The following is a 20,078-nucleotide window of genomic DNA, read 5'->3' on the forward strand; positions in this document are numbered from 1 at the left end:
CTCTCGTTCGCCTGGTCTACAGTTAGCTGGTACAGGGTATAGGTGCAGGGGCTTGCCCCGAGTTGATATCTTCCTGGAGATGAGGCCTGCTCGAAAAAGACTGCGAAAGACCTAGTTCCCAGATCTGGTGAATTGTGTACCTTTCCTTACTAAACCTCGCAAGCCCTGGGATGCTTCGAGTTCATGTCAACGGCTGGCTGCATGCTAGCGTATATGGGTACACTTTTTCATCGCTTCCTGGTGTAGTGTGTAGCACACGGGAGGAACGTTGCAATATGTATTAGAATACTGTTTTTGTTTATTTTCTCTATTAAAAAGTAACAAAATTTGTGCAGCAAATGTACCCTTGTCTTCCGTACCGTCAATTGTTTTACAGCTTGGGCCAATCAGAGTGTGTCATGTAAAGACTTTCATTTCTCACGTACTAGTCAAAACTTAGAATTTCAAGTGAGCATTTAATAATGACAAATAAGGTTTTCTGAATTTGACTAAAGGCCATGGTATTTGAAACCATTTAAAGTAAATCTATATTTATGATTGGGAGATAGAATTACATGTATTCAATAATATATATATTGCTTAATATTGCCTAGCTTATAAAATAGTGAGACACTATCAGCGAAGAAATAGTTTAAATTAAAGTACGTATCTTGCATGTTTGACAATATACTTAGTGTTTTAGCAGAGCCACCTGCATTGCACAATTGAACATACGAATATTCCTTGGGGATCAATAATTGTCCTTGTGGAGCTGTAGTCGCAGGCCTCAGAAGTATGAGGGAAGTGGATGCAAGAGGGGAAAACAAATGATTGTGCACTTTCGTTCGCAAGTTTGCCGGGGGCATTCTTATCTCGGTGAAGCTGTAACTCCGTATTAGCGAAGTTAATAAGGGAATCAACAGAGTAGTAATCTCAACATTCTTACAGCTTTATGCTGTGAATTTTGAATATAATCCATGAGATTGTGAAGAAAGCATTTGATTATGCATCATAGGAGTTGTTTTATCTGAATTTGTTAATTCGTTATGTGCAGTAGGTCCAACATTAAGTGAAATAAAAGCTAGCAAAAACAATTTCATTTCATTATGGTGTTTCCGCTTTGATATATTGCGTAAAACATGCCTGTACCAGACAATGGTAATACCAATAATAATAAGTGGCGCAACAGCCTGTGAGGGTCCGGGCCTATCTACCGACTGTCGGCCTCACTCCCACCTGATCCTACTCACTCACTCACTCACTCACTCACCCGAGATGGGAGATCATCCAAGCAGTTACGGCGTGACGTGTGGTCAGCACGACGAACCCCCCGGTCATTGTTGTAGGTTTCAGTAACAGGTTACGCTACTCATTCGTAGCTTCCCAATTTCCTCACGATGATGGCCAGCGGTCCCATACACAGACCGAAATCTCAGGAGACTCGAACGTGCTGTAAGCGGACCCGGAAACCTGACGCGTGACGCGTCCATCGTGAAGGACACCAGACAATGGTGCCACACAGCAATTATCGAAAGAAGAGTATGACCAAAAAGGGAGGAGTGTGACTAATTTTCCTGTTTTCCATTTACACATGTAAATAAACTTACTATTCAGGGAACCTGAACAATGGGGATTAAAAATGTGATCTCGGCACTTTTATCAGAGATATTTCGGCGGTGTTTTCTCCATGTTACCGAGTATACCGCTGGCAAACCAACTTTCTTCACATATCTTTATTCATTTAGCTAGGAAAAAAGATGAATGTCACAAGAAACTGGAATGGAGTTAAATGAATTTTAATGTTTGAAACGCTCTTACATCTACAATATGGCTTAGCACTGTATGAAAGTTTTACATAATCTGAAGCATTATATTGTTTAACTAATGATATAACAGTGTGTCTAATAATGTAAACACGAATAACACATTTTTGACAAAATTCGTTCTTAATGCACATTTTGCAGGTGAAAAATGATGAATGTCCATTATTCGCACAGAAGAAAAAGCAAAGAAAGATGAATGTCCATTTGAATTGTAAAATACTTTAGTAAAGAATATGAATGCTTTGTGAAATACACAAATGAAATAAAATGCTTTTTAGTGGAAAGAACATGAACATTAAATAGAAAAAATGACAACTGTCTCTTATAATATATATTATTGGTATTAATATTTGGTAACTTCAAATTCTTTTGAGAGTCAAAACCTACTGCCTCACGTGAAGTCATCTTCTGACTTCAGAGACGTGCTTGGCGTTTCCTTGTGAAGAAAGAATCTGCCCTTGGCAAATGGAGCTCTTGAGTGTTGAGGTCTTGCAACTGTGGGTGTAATTGAAGTTTCTCTTCATGAACTGATGAGTTAGACAGTTTGTTCTGAAGAGTTTGTTTATTGACTTTGAATTCATCGCATGTGCTGCACGTATCTGTCCTTGGATAACCAAATGCGATGTTGAATTTTGTGTTGAAGAGATGACGATACGTTTCATATGATACAGGGTTCGTAGTTTTTTTGGTTTTTTTTTTTGCTTATACATGGCATGGAGCTTTTTTATGTTCAATTCTTCTGATAGATAAACACGTTCACTGTCATGAAGGCTATAATGAGATCTCCTGCTTCTAAGGGATTTTATGGCATTCAGAGTTTCCCGTTTTAATTTGTTTTATGCTTAGCACGCTCATCTTTACCAGCAGAACCTGTTAGTGCTAGTTTAGACTGAATTGTCTGTGCACACCTTGCACTGATACCATATAAAACCAAAAATGCCTTGTAACAAACAGGTAACTCAGCCATTACACCACCTCTAAGTACACGGACTTTGTAACTGTATGAATGTGTATGTAAATTGGCGTCATCCTGATTTTGTCTTGGCCTTCTTCGTGAAACATCGTTAACAGTAATTAAACCCCCTAGATAACAGTTTTGTGCATTATAATTGTCCATTCTATTAAATTGCACAAAGAATTTCAAACGAGAGCACTTGCAGTCTGTTCCTGTTTCATGAGAACTACACAGCATTTTCTTTCTAACATCAATCACCCTTCCAAGATGGGGCCTCTTCTTTGTTCTCCCAAAGTTATCATCCACTTCTGGGTTACTCATGGCGAACACTGTGAAACCACCAAAACCTGCATTCAAACTGGCAATGTCAGAACTGAGACGACAATGCGTCTGTGAAGTAAAGGCTGTTGTTATTACATTGCGCAATGAGTCCGTATCGTACGCGACGATCTATTCCTACACAATGGATGGACAATCATCATTTTTGCCCTGTAAGCCTAGGACATCTATCGTTTTTCCCCTGCACACGTTTTTTTAAACCTTCATTAAATATGTGTCTCGCAGCACTTTTAGCCTGTTTTGACATTTTAACCGTTAGTGTGGACTGCCTTTAATATCAAGGAGGCAAAATATCAATTTTTGTGATTTTGTGACATTCATCTTTTTTCCCCTGTACCCTTCATATATGGGTAACAAGCTTCTAAATAAGATTTTTGTACATTATTTAAATAACTTAAAGACTGATTTATGTACGCCACTGATCAGTCTCCATCGCATTCTTCTGGCGAAAGGATTTGCACGAGGAGACCGAAGCAAGTAGCTATTTAAAAACAAAGAGCTTGCGGGATCAGTTCCAGCGTTGGCAGGAGAAAACTGCTGTTCTTTCCATCTTTCGGTGCTGCTCTTGGCAGAGACAGTGTTGCTACACGAAGGGAAATTTCCCTTGTTACAGGAAAATCAAGGGCTAATTTTAGATTAAGAAAAGGAGATTTATGAAAGATTTAAAATTGCTTGAAAACTTGAAGTTGTCGGAGTTTTGTGTTTGTTTTTTTGGGCGCATTGGTGGTTTACTTCTGTTACATCTGACAGCTATTCTATGCGAAAGAGAAAAACTAGGTTAATTTTATTTTTATTCAAAACACCAATTATAGGAGAAATTTCCGGTGAAGAGCTCGCCGAATTTAGAACTATTAATACAAAATTGGTTTCTAAGATTTTTAAAAGAAACTGATCATGGGATGGAGTTCATAGTCTGGATTTAGAGAAGAAAAGTTTGGATAGAGGAAGTAATACCACAACCGTATACATCTAATAAATCGTAAACTTTTCTATGGCGTATTCTGAAAATATAATCTTGCTTACCACAACAATTGTTATATATTTTATATACTTACTATGCGCCCCATCTAGTGGCAATTCTATTGTGACGAATGTGACATTCAGACATACATTCATTTTTAATTATTTTCTTAGCACTTTCAAATATGTAACTCTATCAATTCATGTAATTTCATGTTCCTTGATGAAAGTTATTTAATTTCAGAATACGTCCCCCATCTCAATTTTCAGCTACAGAAAATACATTTTTTGTAATTGTGACGGGTGTAACTTCATGACCATCATCGGCAGAGGCGCCAACATAAGATATTTTTTTGGAAAGGAGGGGGGGATCATGATCGCCATAAACAATACTATATATAAATATACATAAAATGTGCCATTCTACGTGAATTTGGGGTTGTGTGGCAGAAAGTGCCTTGTCGCCCCCCAGAGTCGGCGCCTGTGTTCCTCAGTATTTCAAAAAACTCTATGAAATATTCGGGTTTACTGAAACAATTTTATTTTATTTCCACAAAGGAAACTTTACTCGACATTTAGATGATTAAAAATATTACTATACATATTTTATTTTGTAAATATTTCTTGCCCGTAACGGGTGTGACACCATGCAACATTTTAACTTTGTATGATTATGGAACAATGTAAAGGCTATGAACATTATCATAAATAGATTATTCAAACTAATGTTTGTTTCAGATATCAAGTAGGATACTTCAGAGATTTAAAATACAGAAGCAATAAATGAGACAATTAGAGCTAAATTAGAATTAATTTAGTTTTCTTATGGTATAATAATATAATGAAACTATAAATTAAGTGGAAACATCACACATAAAATCCCACCTCTACATAACATGTAATAGGTTTGAAACACTGTTATTTAAGTGTGCTAGAGGTACGTTATACTTGAAATGGGTATCACTCGGATATATATGTGTGGACTTAATTACTAACGAAATATCTCCGGTTGATCAACGGCAATAGAGGTTACAGAATCATGTATATTTAAAGATATTAATGAAAGAAAAGAACTTGGCCTGCCTTGGTGGAAAAAATATGCATTGCCCTCTAAATGAAAGAAAGAAATAAGGTCTCTATTATGGTCATTTTCGATAACAACTCAACTCCAGTACAGTGTTATACTTTGGAGGAGATGAAGTCTGTGTAGAACCCCCCCTCCCCTCCCAATCCCCCATACCTACAGAATACGAAGCGTCCAGGCACTCAATTGGAACTGAAATAGCTGTAGGGTGATGCTTCATTCGCATTATGTTAGCTGGGTCATAGCGTCCGCTACTTCCCACTCCACTTCGAACAGTATACTGAGGGACACTGAAACGGGACTCTCACCATCACGCTTTGTCAGGGTGCTGTTACACCCCCTCCCATATATATATATATATATATATATATATATATATATATATATATATACATATATACACACGCACACACATATATGCATATATATAGGGAAAAGAGGGGCAAGTTGGCGACGTTAAGGAAAACGTTGATTTTTAACTACTTTTATTTCACCAACACGGATATGCAAATATTACGTTTTCGTCAACTTACCCCACCTGCTGGGTAAGATGACGAGGCATTGAAATAATTATTTCAATTTATTCTACTTTACGTACTAGACACGCCATTACCTTTTTCTTATGCCTTCTGTTCGATTTTAATTATTAGGAACTTTTATTGTTTAGATTTCGTTGTCTAAATTTCTTTTCTTAACAGGGATAAGATGACGAACTCCGATATTGCGTTGTCTTTCACTCGTCACCTAACCCCATACCGTAACACTCGCTTTTTCCCTTTAACACCGTGAAAAGGCATAACGACAACAACAATGCAATACGTATGTCGAACGCTACAATCACTAAGGTAGTGAAACAGTACAAGCAGCAAAGTGAACCTATACTTACCGCTCCTCAGGATGACCGCAGAATCTACTTGAACTTAACACCAGCACCAGTGGCGGCGATTGGGTTCCAAAACCGGGAAGCAAGGTGCCAGAACTCGGGGGGCAAAGACAGTATATTTCCCTTTGTATATAAGATTTAGCATAGAGCGGGGGCAAAAGTGGAGAAAACGAGAGGGGGGGGGCATTTGCCCTCCTCGCCCCTCCAATTGCCGCCACTGACCAGTACCTGACACAAACAACTTTCTATTGTTACTCCCCCTCAGTAACTGCCACAGGGATGGTTCGCTTCCAATATATAATGTTTGCACACGTCACCGCATGAGACTCTCAGTTCCTTGCCATCTATGAATATATATATATGGCTACCCGGTGGTGCAGTTGTTACGTCGTCGCCTTGTAATCAAGGGGTCCCTGGTTCGATACCCGGTGGAGGCACTTACCTGTTCGGATTCCACTTTAAACTGTAGGTTCAGTCCCGATGACCGTTAAGGCCCTTACTGTGCATAAATTGGACTTATCTATAACACCAAATCAACCAAGCAATATATAATATATAAACAAATATTATATAAACACCTAGTCCAAAAACGAGTGTGTTGACTCATCCTCTCTACTTCCCAGATTTATCCCCTGTGATTATTTCCCATTCCCGGAAGTGAATTTGCGTCTGAAATTACGCACGTTTTTGAACACAGGAAGATCCAACACATTAGGACGTCGTATGTTCAAGTCATGTCGCATCAATCGTTGGTCAACCGTGACAATTGCTATATTGATGCAGGAGGGATGTACTTTGAGTAATTAACAGGCAATGTTTATTATTTTGTTTCATTTTCATTTGATAATGACTGTCTCATTACTTAATTGTCTGACTGTGTATGATAAGGATGAGCAAATATTGTCTAATATTGATTTAGAAAATATGATATATATTACGTCATACAAGTGCAAACTCAAAATATTTGGGTCTCAACACAAAACAAATTAGTGATTTATAAATGACCACAAAATGTGCAACATTGCACAAATAATCAAGTGTTATTGAACTGCATAACTTGAATTCCAGCATGGTATTACCTCAGTTGTGGGTATAGTGCCCCCCTCCATTTTAATGGTATACTCCGAAGTAAGAGTAACCGCACTACATGTAATTTTTTTCGTGTCTTACCATTTCGTCGAATCCCCTTTCGTCGAATGTGCCAGAGAGGCGCATTATATCAGATTTCATACCTAAGCAAAAGTTTCGGCGAAATGAATATTCCCGTTTTGCCGAATCCCCTTTCGCAGAATATTTTGAATGAAGGAAAGTTTCCCTCCACAGGGAAATTTCAGGTCGTTTATAAGTTCTAAACGTGGCGGAAAACTTGTGGTATACGAAGAATTCGTGTATCGCATTTGTAAACGAGTGGAGGGCAGATCATATTGGAAGTGGTTGTAAGGCATCGGTTGTTCTTCGTGATGAAGAATTTGTGTCTAAAGCTGGAACAAATACACACGAAAGTACACATCCCTCGTAAGGACACATCGACATCAATTTAAGAGATTTTTAAGTGTTTAAAAGTAATTGGAGAGTACTTAAAAGTAATTTCCTTATGTACTCTTCACCCATCTGGAACATGGGTCATCATTCTTATACTTCCAAGATCGACAGTGTTCTCAGAGATTTCCTCTCCATCGTTCGATATATTGATTGATTGATTTGGTGTTTTAAGTCCACTTTATGCACAGAAAGGCTAATCGGGACTGGACCTACAGTTTAAAGTGGGTTCTGAACACCTATGTGCCTCCACCGGGAATCGAACCCAGAACCCCTTGATCACAAGGCGACGACGCTACCATTGCGCCATCGGTGAGACCCCCATCGTTCGATATAGAGTGTCTGCCCTGAGGCAACTCCATAAGAGAATTCTGCTTGTAAATCTGCACTTCCATACTCCAGAAACTCGTAGATACGTTGCAGATATGAAATTGCTATACAAGATCATAAATGGAAACCTATAATCCAGCATCCCACTCCACGGACTCCCTCAGAGTGCGTAGACATAATCACTAAGCAGGGAAACTTTCCACATTGCAACACTCAGCCTCTTACTCATACAACGTTCATTTTTCCATGGGTTACCAAATCAGTTCAATATCATCACAAACCAAGTAGACACATTCAGTTCATATTTATCTTTTATCACCAACGCTACATAAGTAATGCTTTTGTGAAACTCATCTGTTTACCTTGGTACTGTTTTGGCTTGTTTATTTTTCCTTATCTTATTTTTTGTGTTTTTAACCTTAGTCTACTGTTGTTTCTTTCCGGTTTTAAATGGCTTCTGCAGTACTGGAAATTTCAATAAATGAACAAATAAATAACTAAATAAATTCATCACTGTTTTGAAAGAGCTGCAAAGCGTGAATGAATGGTTAATTGGTTCATTGATTGACTATTTACGTGTTTTAAGTCCACTTTATGCACAGGAAGGCTAATCGGGACTGGACCTAAAGTTTAAAGTGGAATCCTGAAGGGTTAGCTACCATGTTGGAAGCTGGTATCGGACCGAATCGACGGAGCTTAAGGTCACAACGATCACAATCCCCCCCAAAATACAAATAACTAATCATCAAGAAGCCAATATAGGTATATAACTAATTATTTCTTTGTTAATTAATAAGCTACGACTTTCTAACTGCTCATGAGTAATATTTACTAAACAAAATATATCAAAAGAACAAAGATCAAAAGCCACCATTAAAACAAAACCCCCACTTATCCCTCATGTTCTTATTGTTATAATTCCTATTCAAAGAACAAATAAAACGAGAAATATTATTATAAAAAAGTTAATATCAATAATAATAATAATAATAAAATAATTAATAAAAATCTACATCTACAAGGTTAAAAATAATTAGATATAGTCTAACGCTATCTCCAGCCACTAATAATTCTGGATCCGAGTTTCTGATATCCGATTATTTAAACCTATAGCTCTCTTCTACTCTTACGGCCGACGCTCTATATGCTGGCAAGGAAAGTGGGGAGCGGGGAAGCGACCAATCCAGTGCGATAAGAAAGACAGCAGCCTGTAGAACGAGGTTCACGTAGTACTTCTTCCCGTCACATCGTAGCTTTCGGAGCCACCGCTGTTGTCTGGTTGGTCTGAGGCACATTCCCCGCTCCCCACTCCTCCCCTTGTCAGCATATAGAGCGCCCGCCATAAGAGTAGAAAAGAGCTATAGTATGCATTCACTTTCATCGCCAATGAAAATGTATAATGAGTAGTGGCATGCATATTTCGTTTTTGACGAAAACACGAAATGTGAAATAACACATTCTAATGTTAATTCTTCATGTGTCTGAAAGGTGTGAGGTGCATCTTCCTACCCTGTTTTGTCACGAAATGATGCGAAATGAACTGAAAAATGCGAAATAGACTCTTAAACACGAAATTTACCGTTTATATACCGACGCGACACTTTCTGAAGTCTGAAGTATCCTGTGAGTTATGCAATTCATGTAAATTTGATTAATTCTGCTGTAAATATTTGAGAAGCAAAAATGGACCCCTTTATACAGGAATAAACTTAATAATCTGGTAATGATTTAATCTGCTATTAGAAGGGATATGTTTAATTTGTGCAATAGTGCAGTTTTTAAATCAAATTTGGGATTATATTCACATTTTTAAAACCAAAATGTCATTTTCTATGCCGCTTTTTCACCGCTATAACAGCGAAATTTCATTTTATTTAACGCTTTTGAACCAGAAATTGACTGTTTTTATACCGAAATTTTGCTTTTTTATTTACCAAAAATATGTGCCTCTAATAATGAGTTTTTGATTTGGTTGAAATATTTTTTCCCTTCAGTTCCTGAAAGAGGATTCGTCAAAACGGAAATTCCCATTTAGCCGAAAATTTTGCTTAGGTGAGATATTTGTCACTGGGGCATTCGGCGAGACGGAAGGTAGCTCTTTTTTTTTTTTCCTCACCTGGCTCCATCGCTTCCTGTGCCTTATCTTAGACCTATCCTTGAGGTGGGCGATCAGTTTGGTCCTCCCCGGGAGGGTCCACATGAGGCGTCCCCCATAGGGCGTCGGGATCTTGGTCGGGGGCCGGATCCTGATGCTGGTCTGGTGGACCTGCGTCGCCGCCTCGTCCACAGTGTCTACCAGGGTCTTCACGAAGCGGTTGGCCACATTCTCTTCAACATCCTCTCCAAGCTCGAAGGCGTCGTCGAAGAAAATGTGAGCTGAAAAATTAATTCCGTACTGAGTCAATCTATAACCGAATCGTTTAGCAATGGTTGCTTGCCAATTAAAATGAAAGAAAAGGCGGCCATTTTTGTTTCACATCTTCCGACAGTGTTGGCCTTTGCAGGCAGTTTAGATAATTTTTATTACACGAGGAGCGAAATCCCGGGTTCGATTCCTGGTGGAGGCACATAGTGGTTCGGAGCCTACTTTAAACTGTAGGTCCAGTTCCGATTAGCCATACTGTGCATAAAGTGGACTTAAAATCAATCAACAATCAGTATAGCAAAATGATTTCACTCTCGATCGATGATCACACCATTCTTGAGTTACGAATGGAAGTTATCCCATACTTCATCTTTCTTTCTGTCAGGACTTGGCTCACTGTCCAATCTGCCAGTGTCTAAATCTCTCTCTATCTCTCTCTCCCCCCCCCTCTCTAACTCATTGCGTATGTTTGTTGAATGCTATTATTAAACACTACTTGAAGTAGTGCACAGTTCATTCTAATTGAATTAATAATTACTAAAATTGAACGTAATACTACAGCGCCTTGAATAACGTAGTGTGGAAAACGACCCAAGAAACTGGTTCCCCAGACGGATGAGAAACATAGATGGCAGTGCGATCAATGTCGGTGCTAATTTTCTTATGAAAGTAATGCGGCTTTGTTAGTTTTTGGAATACATTATGTAGATTTGTTTGTCTTGAAAGGCGGTACGTGAATTGATGGAAACAGTTATATTTGTGGAGTGATTTGCAGTCACGAAATGACATTAATTTGGAAAGAAAAGTAAAATAAAATTAATAAATAAATAGCATGCGTAACACAAGAAGAAACATCGCAAAGTGATTCCGGACGTCAGGTGTTGGATTGTGTACTAGAGTTTTATTTTTCTATGTTATTAGAATATAAATAGTATCCTGAGAGATATTTCATACCGAGGCGACAAACCACAAGTGTCGCTTGGAAGCGAGCAGTCCGTAATTAATGCAGCCTTTCGAACCGTAGGGACACAAGCTCTGACTGCACCGTTTCCTCAAGGAGATTTTACACCAAAGCGACATGCGACAAACGATACGAGGATTTCACACCAAAGCGACACGGGTCCTTCGGTCCAAGGCAACTTTCACACCGAAGTGACACATGTTGCTTGGAAACGAGCCAATCAAGAGCAACATTTCACATCGTAGCGGCATGACGGGAAGCTCAGGCCAGCGTACGGTTGGTGAAATCCTCAAGCGATAAGTGTCGCGTGCCCCATGTCGCTTTGGTGCGCAATCTCCCTAAAGCAAGACACTCATTGCATCGCGCATGCGCGAACAACAAACCACGACAACATGTTGCAAGCTATTGAGGAAATGGGCCCAGTTTGAGCGACGCAGAAGCGACAAAGCGACACGTGTGACTTATCGTGTCGCCTAGATCTGTTGTTGTAAGGTGCGGTTTTTCGTGTCGCCTATCTGCTGTTCGCACAATTAGCAGCGAACGCTTGCCAATAGACTGAAGGCACATGTCGCTTGTCACTTAGTTGGGAACTCTCCCTGCAGCGCGTCGCTTCGGTCTCAGCACCCTTCCTTTAAGGAGCTTTCCGACCGAAGCAACAATTAGCACGCGAATACGCCATATGAACGTGTCGTTTGCTGTTTGGACCCTCATGTGCAATGAATGCTATTTTACAGTCTGGAAGTGTGTGTCACTAGTGTGACAGTGTGAACATCCCGTGTCGCTTGTCCCATTGGTTTGAAAGTTTCCTTACACTCATGTCGATGGCACTAAGAAAGTTTTGTGGGGTTCCCCTTGTCGTTTCATGGATTCATCATTATCATCATCGCCGCGATTAGTTTAAATCGGAAGAAACGAGACAGTAAATATCCAAAATACAAATGCTTCAGTGTGTATATCTTTAAAAGAAATGATGATGATGATAATAATAATGAACCTAATTCATACACAAAAATGTAGTTGCCAAGAGCATTCCACGCGTATGTTTTTTCCCGTATTATTAACGAAAGTATGACGATAACAGGACGTGGTCGGCTGTCTAGAATGTTCGTTAATATCTTCGCTACCACTGTACCAAATATCATAGCAATTATCACATTCATAGAAATGCTTCATGTAAAAGAATCAGACGTTGCAGCGAAAACTCCATTTACTTCCATTATAAGCAGACGAATGACAAGCACCGGGTTCAGCACCAGCGCCTCTAGCGGATCATTTTCGAGTGGAACCAGCCAGAGCGCGCAGAACTGTGCCGTTTTCCACACTACGTTATTCAAGGCGCTGTAGTAATACTAAGGTTTGTAGGATAAATACACGTTTTTGTAACTATCCTAATATTACAGTTATTTTCATTTTTTGTCAATTTCTTTAGTTTTCAGCTCTGAAAGCCAAACGCTGAGTTTTTTTTTTGTATATGTCAGCTTTATGCACATATAGGTTAATCGGAACTGAACCTGCAGTTGAAACTGACATCCGAACCTCTATGTGCCTCGACGGAGTATCAAAGGCGAAGACGTTACCACTACTCCATTGGGGGAGCTCCGAAATTCCACTTCAATTTAACACACACGCACACATATACAGGGTGTTTCTAAAGGTCGTTTACAATGCTTGGGAGGTGATTCCTCACACGAAAACAAGCAAAAAGTCTAAGTTCCATTTTTACGACTGAGGCTTCGTTTCCGAGATAGGAGCCTCGCAAAAGGTGACAAAGTGAACGTCACACCTGACTGGGACGAATACTATAACAGATAGAGAGGCGGTTCCAAGGAAATCATAAAGGAATCGTATGTGCTCAGTCCGGAAGTCACTATGAAAAGTTCACTGCACGCATGCGCAATGGAGTCCTCAAAGGAATTGGGGATTTCCAGCAAGAACAATGCATGGAAAGGGTATGTAACGCAGCAAGAAGGACCGTGACAATGAGAAATGCGTTAATCCCGACCTCAAACATCAAAACATGAGCACGGAACACAAAATCCGAAAAGTTGAGCACGGTTGCATACCCCAGTTACACGCGAGGAATGAACCAATCATGTCACGTGGCATACGAGAGACACATTACTCCACCAGGAGGAAGGAAAGAAAAACACAATATCAGATGATTGCGACAACGTGTATTTTTACACGCGACAACTACGTAATATCCCCCCCCCCACACACACACAACAAACAACAAATGCTACAATATCTTACGCACAGACAGTGCGTGTCACTGTACACCAACTGAATATGTCACTTTCACCACACAAAGGGGGTGGGGAGCAATACGAAGAGTGTTAGCACGCGATCACTGTGACGTAAAAGAGACCAGTTTTGGCTCTCGTATTCTACGTTTGACCTTCATGGCTGCTGTACCCGCGAGAGGAGCTCGAAGGGTTGGTTCTCTCCGGCAGTCCTCCCAGTCGTGTTGCAGGTTCTGGGATATGATCAGCAGTTCGCTCTAGGTTGTCATACGCATTGAAGAGTACTAGCATGTTGTATTGAAAGAAGTTGACGTGGTGAAGTGGGCAAGTCAAGTATCGCAACAATTGGTCTGTGGTGTTCGTACGGTGATACAGCCAATTTGTGCAGTGTGCCAGTGTTAAACAAAAACGATACTTTGCAGTTCCAGCTCCCTATTACACAGATGGCTGCGTATACGACCCAGCAGCTAGTATACATGCATCTCATGCATGGGGAGGCACGTGGTAATAGCCGTGAGGCAAGGCGTCTTTATGGAGAACGCTTTCCACATAGACGTTTGCCGTCTCACGCCTTCTTTCAGGTAGTGGACAGTCGACTGAGTGAAACAGGATCAGTGTTACCACCGCGGCAAGAAGTTGGAAGACCCCGAAGTGTACGCACACATCAGTTTGCAGAAGATGTGTTAACAGCGGTCGCAGAACATCCTGGAACCAGTACGCGCGTTCTCGCTCGGGCAGAAAACACGTCTCATGTGAATGTTTGGCGAGTGTTGTCAGAGGAAGGAATGTACCCTCTTAAACTGCAGAAAGTACAAGAACTGTTACCTCGTGACTTTCGCCCTCGTATGGAGTTTTGCCAATGGTTGTTGCATCAGCTGGACACAAACCCTAACTTCGGGGCAAAGGTATTGTGGACAGATGAAGCCATTTTCACCAGGATGGATGTCTTCAATAGTAGAAACAGTCATGTCTGGGACTTTGACAACCCACATGAACTTTTTGTGGCCCATCACCAGCACAGGTTTTCAGTGAATGTGTGGTGCGGGATAGTACATGATCATTTAATTGGACCACACATTCTCCCTGTTCGCCTGAATGGTCGCACGTATCATGCATTTCTTAGTGAGGTTCTGTCTGAACTGTTGGAGACCGTACCTTTGGCACTGCGGCAAGAAATGTGGTACCAACACGATGGTGCACCAGCTCATTTCGATCGTAATGTACGACATTTCCTGCATGACGTGTTTCGCAATGGGTTCATTGGTAAGGTTGAGCCTGTGCCTTGGCCACCGAGGTTGCCAGATCTCAACCCTCTCGATTTTTTCTTCTGGGGGGGAAATGAAAACCCTCGTATACGACACACCTGTCACATCAGCTGAGGACCTCGTTGCTCGCATCAACGTCGCCGCCGCGACGGTAGCTGATACACCTGGCTTGTTTGCTCGTACTAGACAATCCTTGATTCGTCGCTGTCATCTCTGCGTAGAAGTAAACGGCAGACATTTTGAAAACTGTCTGTGATTATTGCCCTCGGCAAATCTCAGTGAGAACACTCTTGGTATTGCTCCCCACCCCCTTTGTGTGGTGAAAGTGACATCTTCAGTTGGTGTACAGTGACACGGACTGTCTGTGCGTAAGATATTGTAGCATTTGTTGTTTGTTGTGTGTGTGTGTGGGGGGGTTATTACGTAGTTCTCGCATATAAAAATACACGTTGTAGCAATCATATGATATTGTGTTTTTTTTTCTTTCCCTCCTCCTTGCGGAGTAATGTGTCTCTCGTATGCCACATGACATGATTCGTTCATTCCTCGCGTGTAACTGGGGTATGCAACCGTGCTCAACTTTTCGGATTTTGTGTTCCGTGCTCATGTTTTGATGTTTGAGGTCGGGATTAACGCATTTCTCATTGTCACGGTCCTTCTTGCTGCGTTACATACCCTTTCCATGCATTGTTCTTGCTGGAAATCCCCAATTCCTTTGAGGACTCCATTGCGCATGCGTGCAGTGAACTTTTCATAGTGACTTCCGGACTGAGCACATACGATTCCTTTATGATTCCCTTGGAACCGCCTCTCTATCTGTTATAGTATTCGTCCCAGTCAGGTGTGACGTTCACTTTGTCACCTTTTGCGAGGCTCCTATCTCGGAAACGAAGCCTCAGTCGTAAAAATGGAACTTAGACTTTTTGCTTGTTTTCGTGTGAGGAATCACCTCCCAAGCGTTGTAAACGACCTTTAGAAACACCCTGTATATACAGTCTCTATCCCGTGAACCTCTGGAGCGATCGAACGAAAGCAAGTCTCTGCGCAAATGGTGACTCGAGAGAGCTCAACCAATGAGCACATGAGAGGAAGCAGGATTGCGTGGAGGGGGGAATGTCACTGCAGTTCCCAGCTGTTTGTATCAACGTGCACTGCTTTGCTCCGACCACCTCCTTCCTATCTTTCTGCTCAACCTTGCTCCAGAGATTCCCGGGATAGAGTATAGTCTGTCCCTGTCGTCTGTAGAGGAACGCCGCACATAACCGTAGAAAAGGGGAGAAAGCGAGTAGGCGGATCGAAACACTACGCGCTTCTGCAAACAGCTGGTAGCTGCAGTCACGTTATCCCCTCCATGCAACCCCTTTCCCACTGATACATTTATTGGTTGAGCAATCTTGAGCCACTACTTTCGCAGGAGAATCGTTTTCGTTCGCTCATGGGACAGAGTGTAGTCTCAGTGAAATCCTTTTTCCTTTTTTGTTACAATACAAACCTTGAAATGAGTTTTTTAATTCGATGTCTTCAACCAATTACCGACTTCTTTCCGTCTTGAGACAGAGTGAACCAACAAGTTACTTACTTTCAAACTCGTAGTAGTCGGGATCGACCACCCGGAGGTATTTCTGCGCCACTCTTCTCGCTGATTGGTCCTCGTCCATCCTCAAAATGGACTTGAGCATCTCCATCATCTCGTCCTTCGTCTCATGCCACATGGTGGCGCAGGCGAAAATACGAGTGACGTAATCGGAAGTCCTTACAGATTTCACATTCAAATCCTTGTTTGAAATACTCTCATAATGCTCATCTGCTCCGGGTTCATCATTCTGACATAAAGAAAAAAAAACATCATCAGCAAAGAACCTGGGAGAGTATTATCTATACTCTTAGAAGGTACCGTAAAAATTACAGTATTCTGCCGTTAAAATTAACGGAATGCCTGTTAATTTACAAATTTACAAATAAATACGAAGCAACAATTTTCATTTAAAATTCAGTATTTTTTCATATATAGGCTAACGATATTAATTATAAATTTCTGCTGCTTGTCCCCAAAAAATATTTTAAAAACTGCAATAATTATTTTAAATACTATATACTGTAGTATTTATAAAATGACTATGGCCATTCTTATTATAGTAGTTGGAGAGCAGCGGAAATTGACGGTTATATACCGCCGTATCTTCAATCCTCTTTCTACTGTTTATAGTCAAGAACTAAGTCCCGCTTTAGACGAAAGCATTTTTCTTATCATTTTTCTGAAAATTTATGTCATGACCAAAATGTTACCGTGTAAAGTGAATAATCTTATGGCATGTTTCATGCCCACCCAGCGTCGAATAACATGGGTACCTGGGGGAAACCCTGGGGGGTTAAGGCGGTCAGGGGCGTGATGCTGATCACATCATCCCCACTCACGACCGGATCAAGAAAGTGTGGGGCGTTACCCCCACACCCCCTATACGCCTTCATGGCGTGGTGCTATGCACAGGGGAACACTTTTTTACATGTTTCATGTCATTTCTCAAGGGTAGAATCAGTCATATTTCCGTAGCATCACCAATCAGAAGCGACCTCTAGGTCACGTGTGAAAATGTAATGGCGGCCGCGTGAGACGTAAACAATGTATCACTTCACATTTTTAGAAGCCGATAACTATTCAAGCGAGAGGAATAACGTTTCCTCTAAGCAGCTATTAGTTACAAATCAATGGCACTGCTTAAATACATGCTTTGTAACGTATGCAGTACACGTATGGAAGAATAAATCAGTTGTTTCAATTGTAAACACCGGCACTGACTCATCTCGTTTGACTTTCGTGCTGTGTATATCATCTAACGTTCTCTGCACGCTTCACATCGCAATCACAATTGCTAACTGGAATGACAGGAAATGATTCCGTGTAAAGTCTGTCTGCTATGAAAATGCTATAAGATTTTTGGAAGCATTTATGCTAGCGAAAGTGCTAATGAAAATGCTTCCCTTTAAAGCCGGCCCTAGACGTATTGTAAAGTTATACAGCTATTACGTACACCAAAAATATTGACTGTAGAAATGATCTGAGGTCTTTAATTTCCACTGCCATTCAACTACTGAAAAATTACCATGATGTTTAATGCATTAAAATGGTTAACCGTAATTAATGTAACTTTAAAAATTATATTTATGGTACATACAACTGAAATTTTTAAACATTATACAGCGTGATTAAAAAAGATGGACTCGATTTCATACGCCTATATTTCCTGAACTAACAAAAGCATGTAGGCTAATATAGGTACACACACACACCCCCCCCCCACACACACATATATATATAACTAACTAACTAACTCTCTAGCCTTCTTAAACCCGAAGGTTCATGGCTGCAGCAACACAGGCCTTCCATCTGTCCCTATCTTGAGCACGATCTATATACTCTTTTCCATCCCTACCGATTTCCTTTAGGTCCATCTCAACTTATATATATATATAAGTGAATGATCTACACTGAAAAAAATGTGTGAATGGGTTGAGTTTCGCTCTTCCGAGGCTTCGAAGGTCAGAGAACTCCTTTTGGAGGGTGTTTCTCCTCTCTCTACCCTAGTGTGAGTGGAGATCTAACGTTCACTCTCCTCACTCACCCCTATGGGGATAGGCATCAGCTGCACAACTGCACAGTGATGCCATGAGTTCAAAATTTCCCACTTAAAATCCACTGACAGATCTTGACATTGGGAAATAATGTTGACGGGATTGCAACGTTGATGCTTCTGCACCCCCTGGGGAGCTGTTCGAGGCAATTTTTCTACCTGTGTAACCCTATTTCTAACAAATCGGCAAAATGTGGTGGTTCGCTAAATACCCAACAGAGGCGCTGAACTTCAACTGGCGCTGTTTCAAGTGTAGGATTCGGAAAGCATGTATACATAACATTTGAAATAGGAGATTCTTAAATTTCAAGTACCACCGCTAGAGCACTCGCCTATCGTGCAGCAGGACCAGTTGAGAGCAGAATGCGCCTATGCAGCACAATTTTTTTTGCGTTCGTGAGTTCATTAAAACTGAGTCTGCGACTGCAGTGTATCGTGCGTTTCGTATAGTTTCGTGGCAACGTAAAGGTATTGATAATATCTGGGATACAGTGAAAGAAAACCACACGAAGATCCACGTCAAAGCTCTACAAGGAGTTCCAAGAATGTGTATCTTTACAGATTTTGGGATATCTCATCGGTTTTTCGAAAAGGAGAGGAAAGTTCGAAAAAAACTGGCCTGGCATGGCACCGACTAAAGGTCTAGCCGAGGCATTAGTTAATACATTAAAATCATGTGTACATGTGATCATCGGGGTTTGGTGGTAGAACAGCCGCAGGCTGAACCTCGCCCTTTAATAAAGGAAAATTGAATCATAAGAAAGAAGTGTTTAAGGGAGATAGAAAAAGACAGATGGAAGAAGTGGTCGAGGATAAGAGAAAGGAAATAGGAAAGCGAAAGGGTGAGAGAAAGAAATAGACGCGAAAGAGAGGGAGAAATAGAGAACGGTAGAGAGAGAGAGAGAGAGAGAGAGAGAGAGAGAGAGAGAGAGAGAGAGAGAGAGAGAGAAAGGTAGCAATAGAAAACGTCTGAGAAAGGTAGAAATGGAATACAATATGGAAAGACAAAAAAACAGGTAGAAATTGAAAACGGAGAAAGAGAGAGAGAGATATTGAATAGAGAAGAAAGAAAGAGAGTGGAAAAGAGAAGCAAGAGAGAGAGAGAGAGAGAGAGAGAGAGAGAGAGAGAGAGAGAGAGAGAGAGAGATAAAGAAGAGGGAAAGAAAAAGTGAAAAGAGACACAAAGAAATAAAGAAGCGATGGATAGAGATAGAAAAGAGAAATTTAGTAGAAAAATTACAGGCAGAAATAGGTAGAGAGATGCTAGAGTAGTAGCGGAAGATCGATAGAGAGAAATTATACTGACAGAAAATGTGAAGGAAATTTTAGAAGAGGATATTGTTAAAGAGAAAGAAGCTACACACGAACTAATAGGTACCGAAACTTAGAAAAGGTCAAAAGCTAGAAAGATTATACAAGGGTGAACACAATAAAACATGAATTTTAAAAGTACCGTAACCTTTTTTCCCAGGACAAAACACTGTGTATATGCTATATGAGGTGATTATGACAAGAGTAGCTAGATTGTAAAGTATTTAATGGCATATTTAAGGGCGGCGCAACTGTGACTGCAAATTACATTGTAGAACAAACAGGTGAAGGTCCCATACAGGGTTAGCCTAAAAGAAATAGACAAGCTTTAAAAGCTTTATAAATTGAAATTTGTGTGTTACATCAGGAAGCATACTGGCTCTGTCCCAAAGTTACAAAGTACAGACTTGAA

The 20,078-nt window shown here is 40.6% G+C and overlaps 1 protein-coding gene across 1 annotated transcript in view; it reads right to left on the reverse strand.

Annotated features, from left to right (window-relative positions):
• LOC146003421 (chitin synthase chs-2-like) overlaps positions 1-20,078 on the reverse strand; it is a 191,233-nt gene that overhangs the window by 46,254 nt on the left and 124,901 nt on the right. The window contains exons 10-11 of the mRNA XM_083141704.1: positions 16,306-16,533; positions 10,009-10,268 (exon numbers count right to left, since the gene is read on the reverse strand). Of these exons, the coding sequence (XP_082997830.1) occupies positions 10,009-10,268; positions 16,306-16,533 (488 nt within the window). The remainder of the gene's footprint in view (positions 1-10,008; positions 10,269-16,305; positions 16,534-20,078) is intronic.

The sequence above is a fragment of the Lepisma saccharinum genome, chromosome 20, assembly GCF_977018435.1.
Source record: "Lepisma saccharinum chromosome 20, izLepSacc3.1, whole genome shotgun sequence".
Lineage (NCBI taxonomy): Eukaryota > Metazoa > Arthropoda > Insecta > Zygentoma > Lepismatidae > Lepisma > Lepisma saccharinum.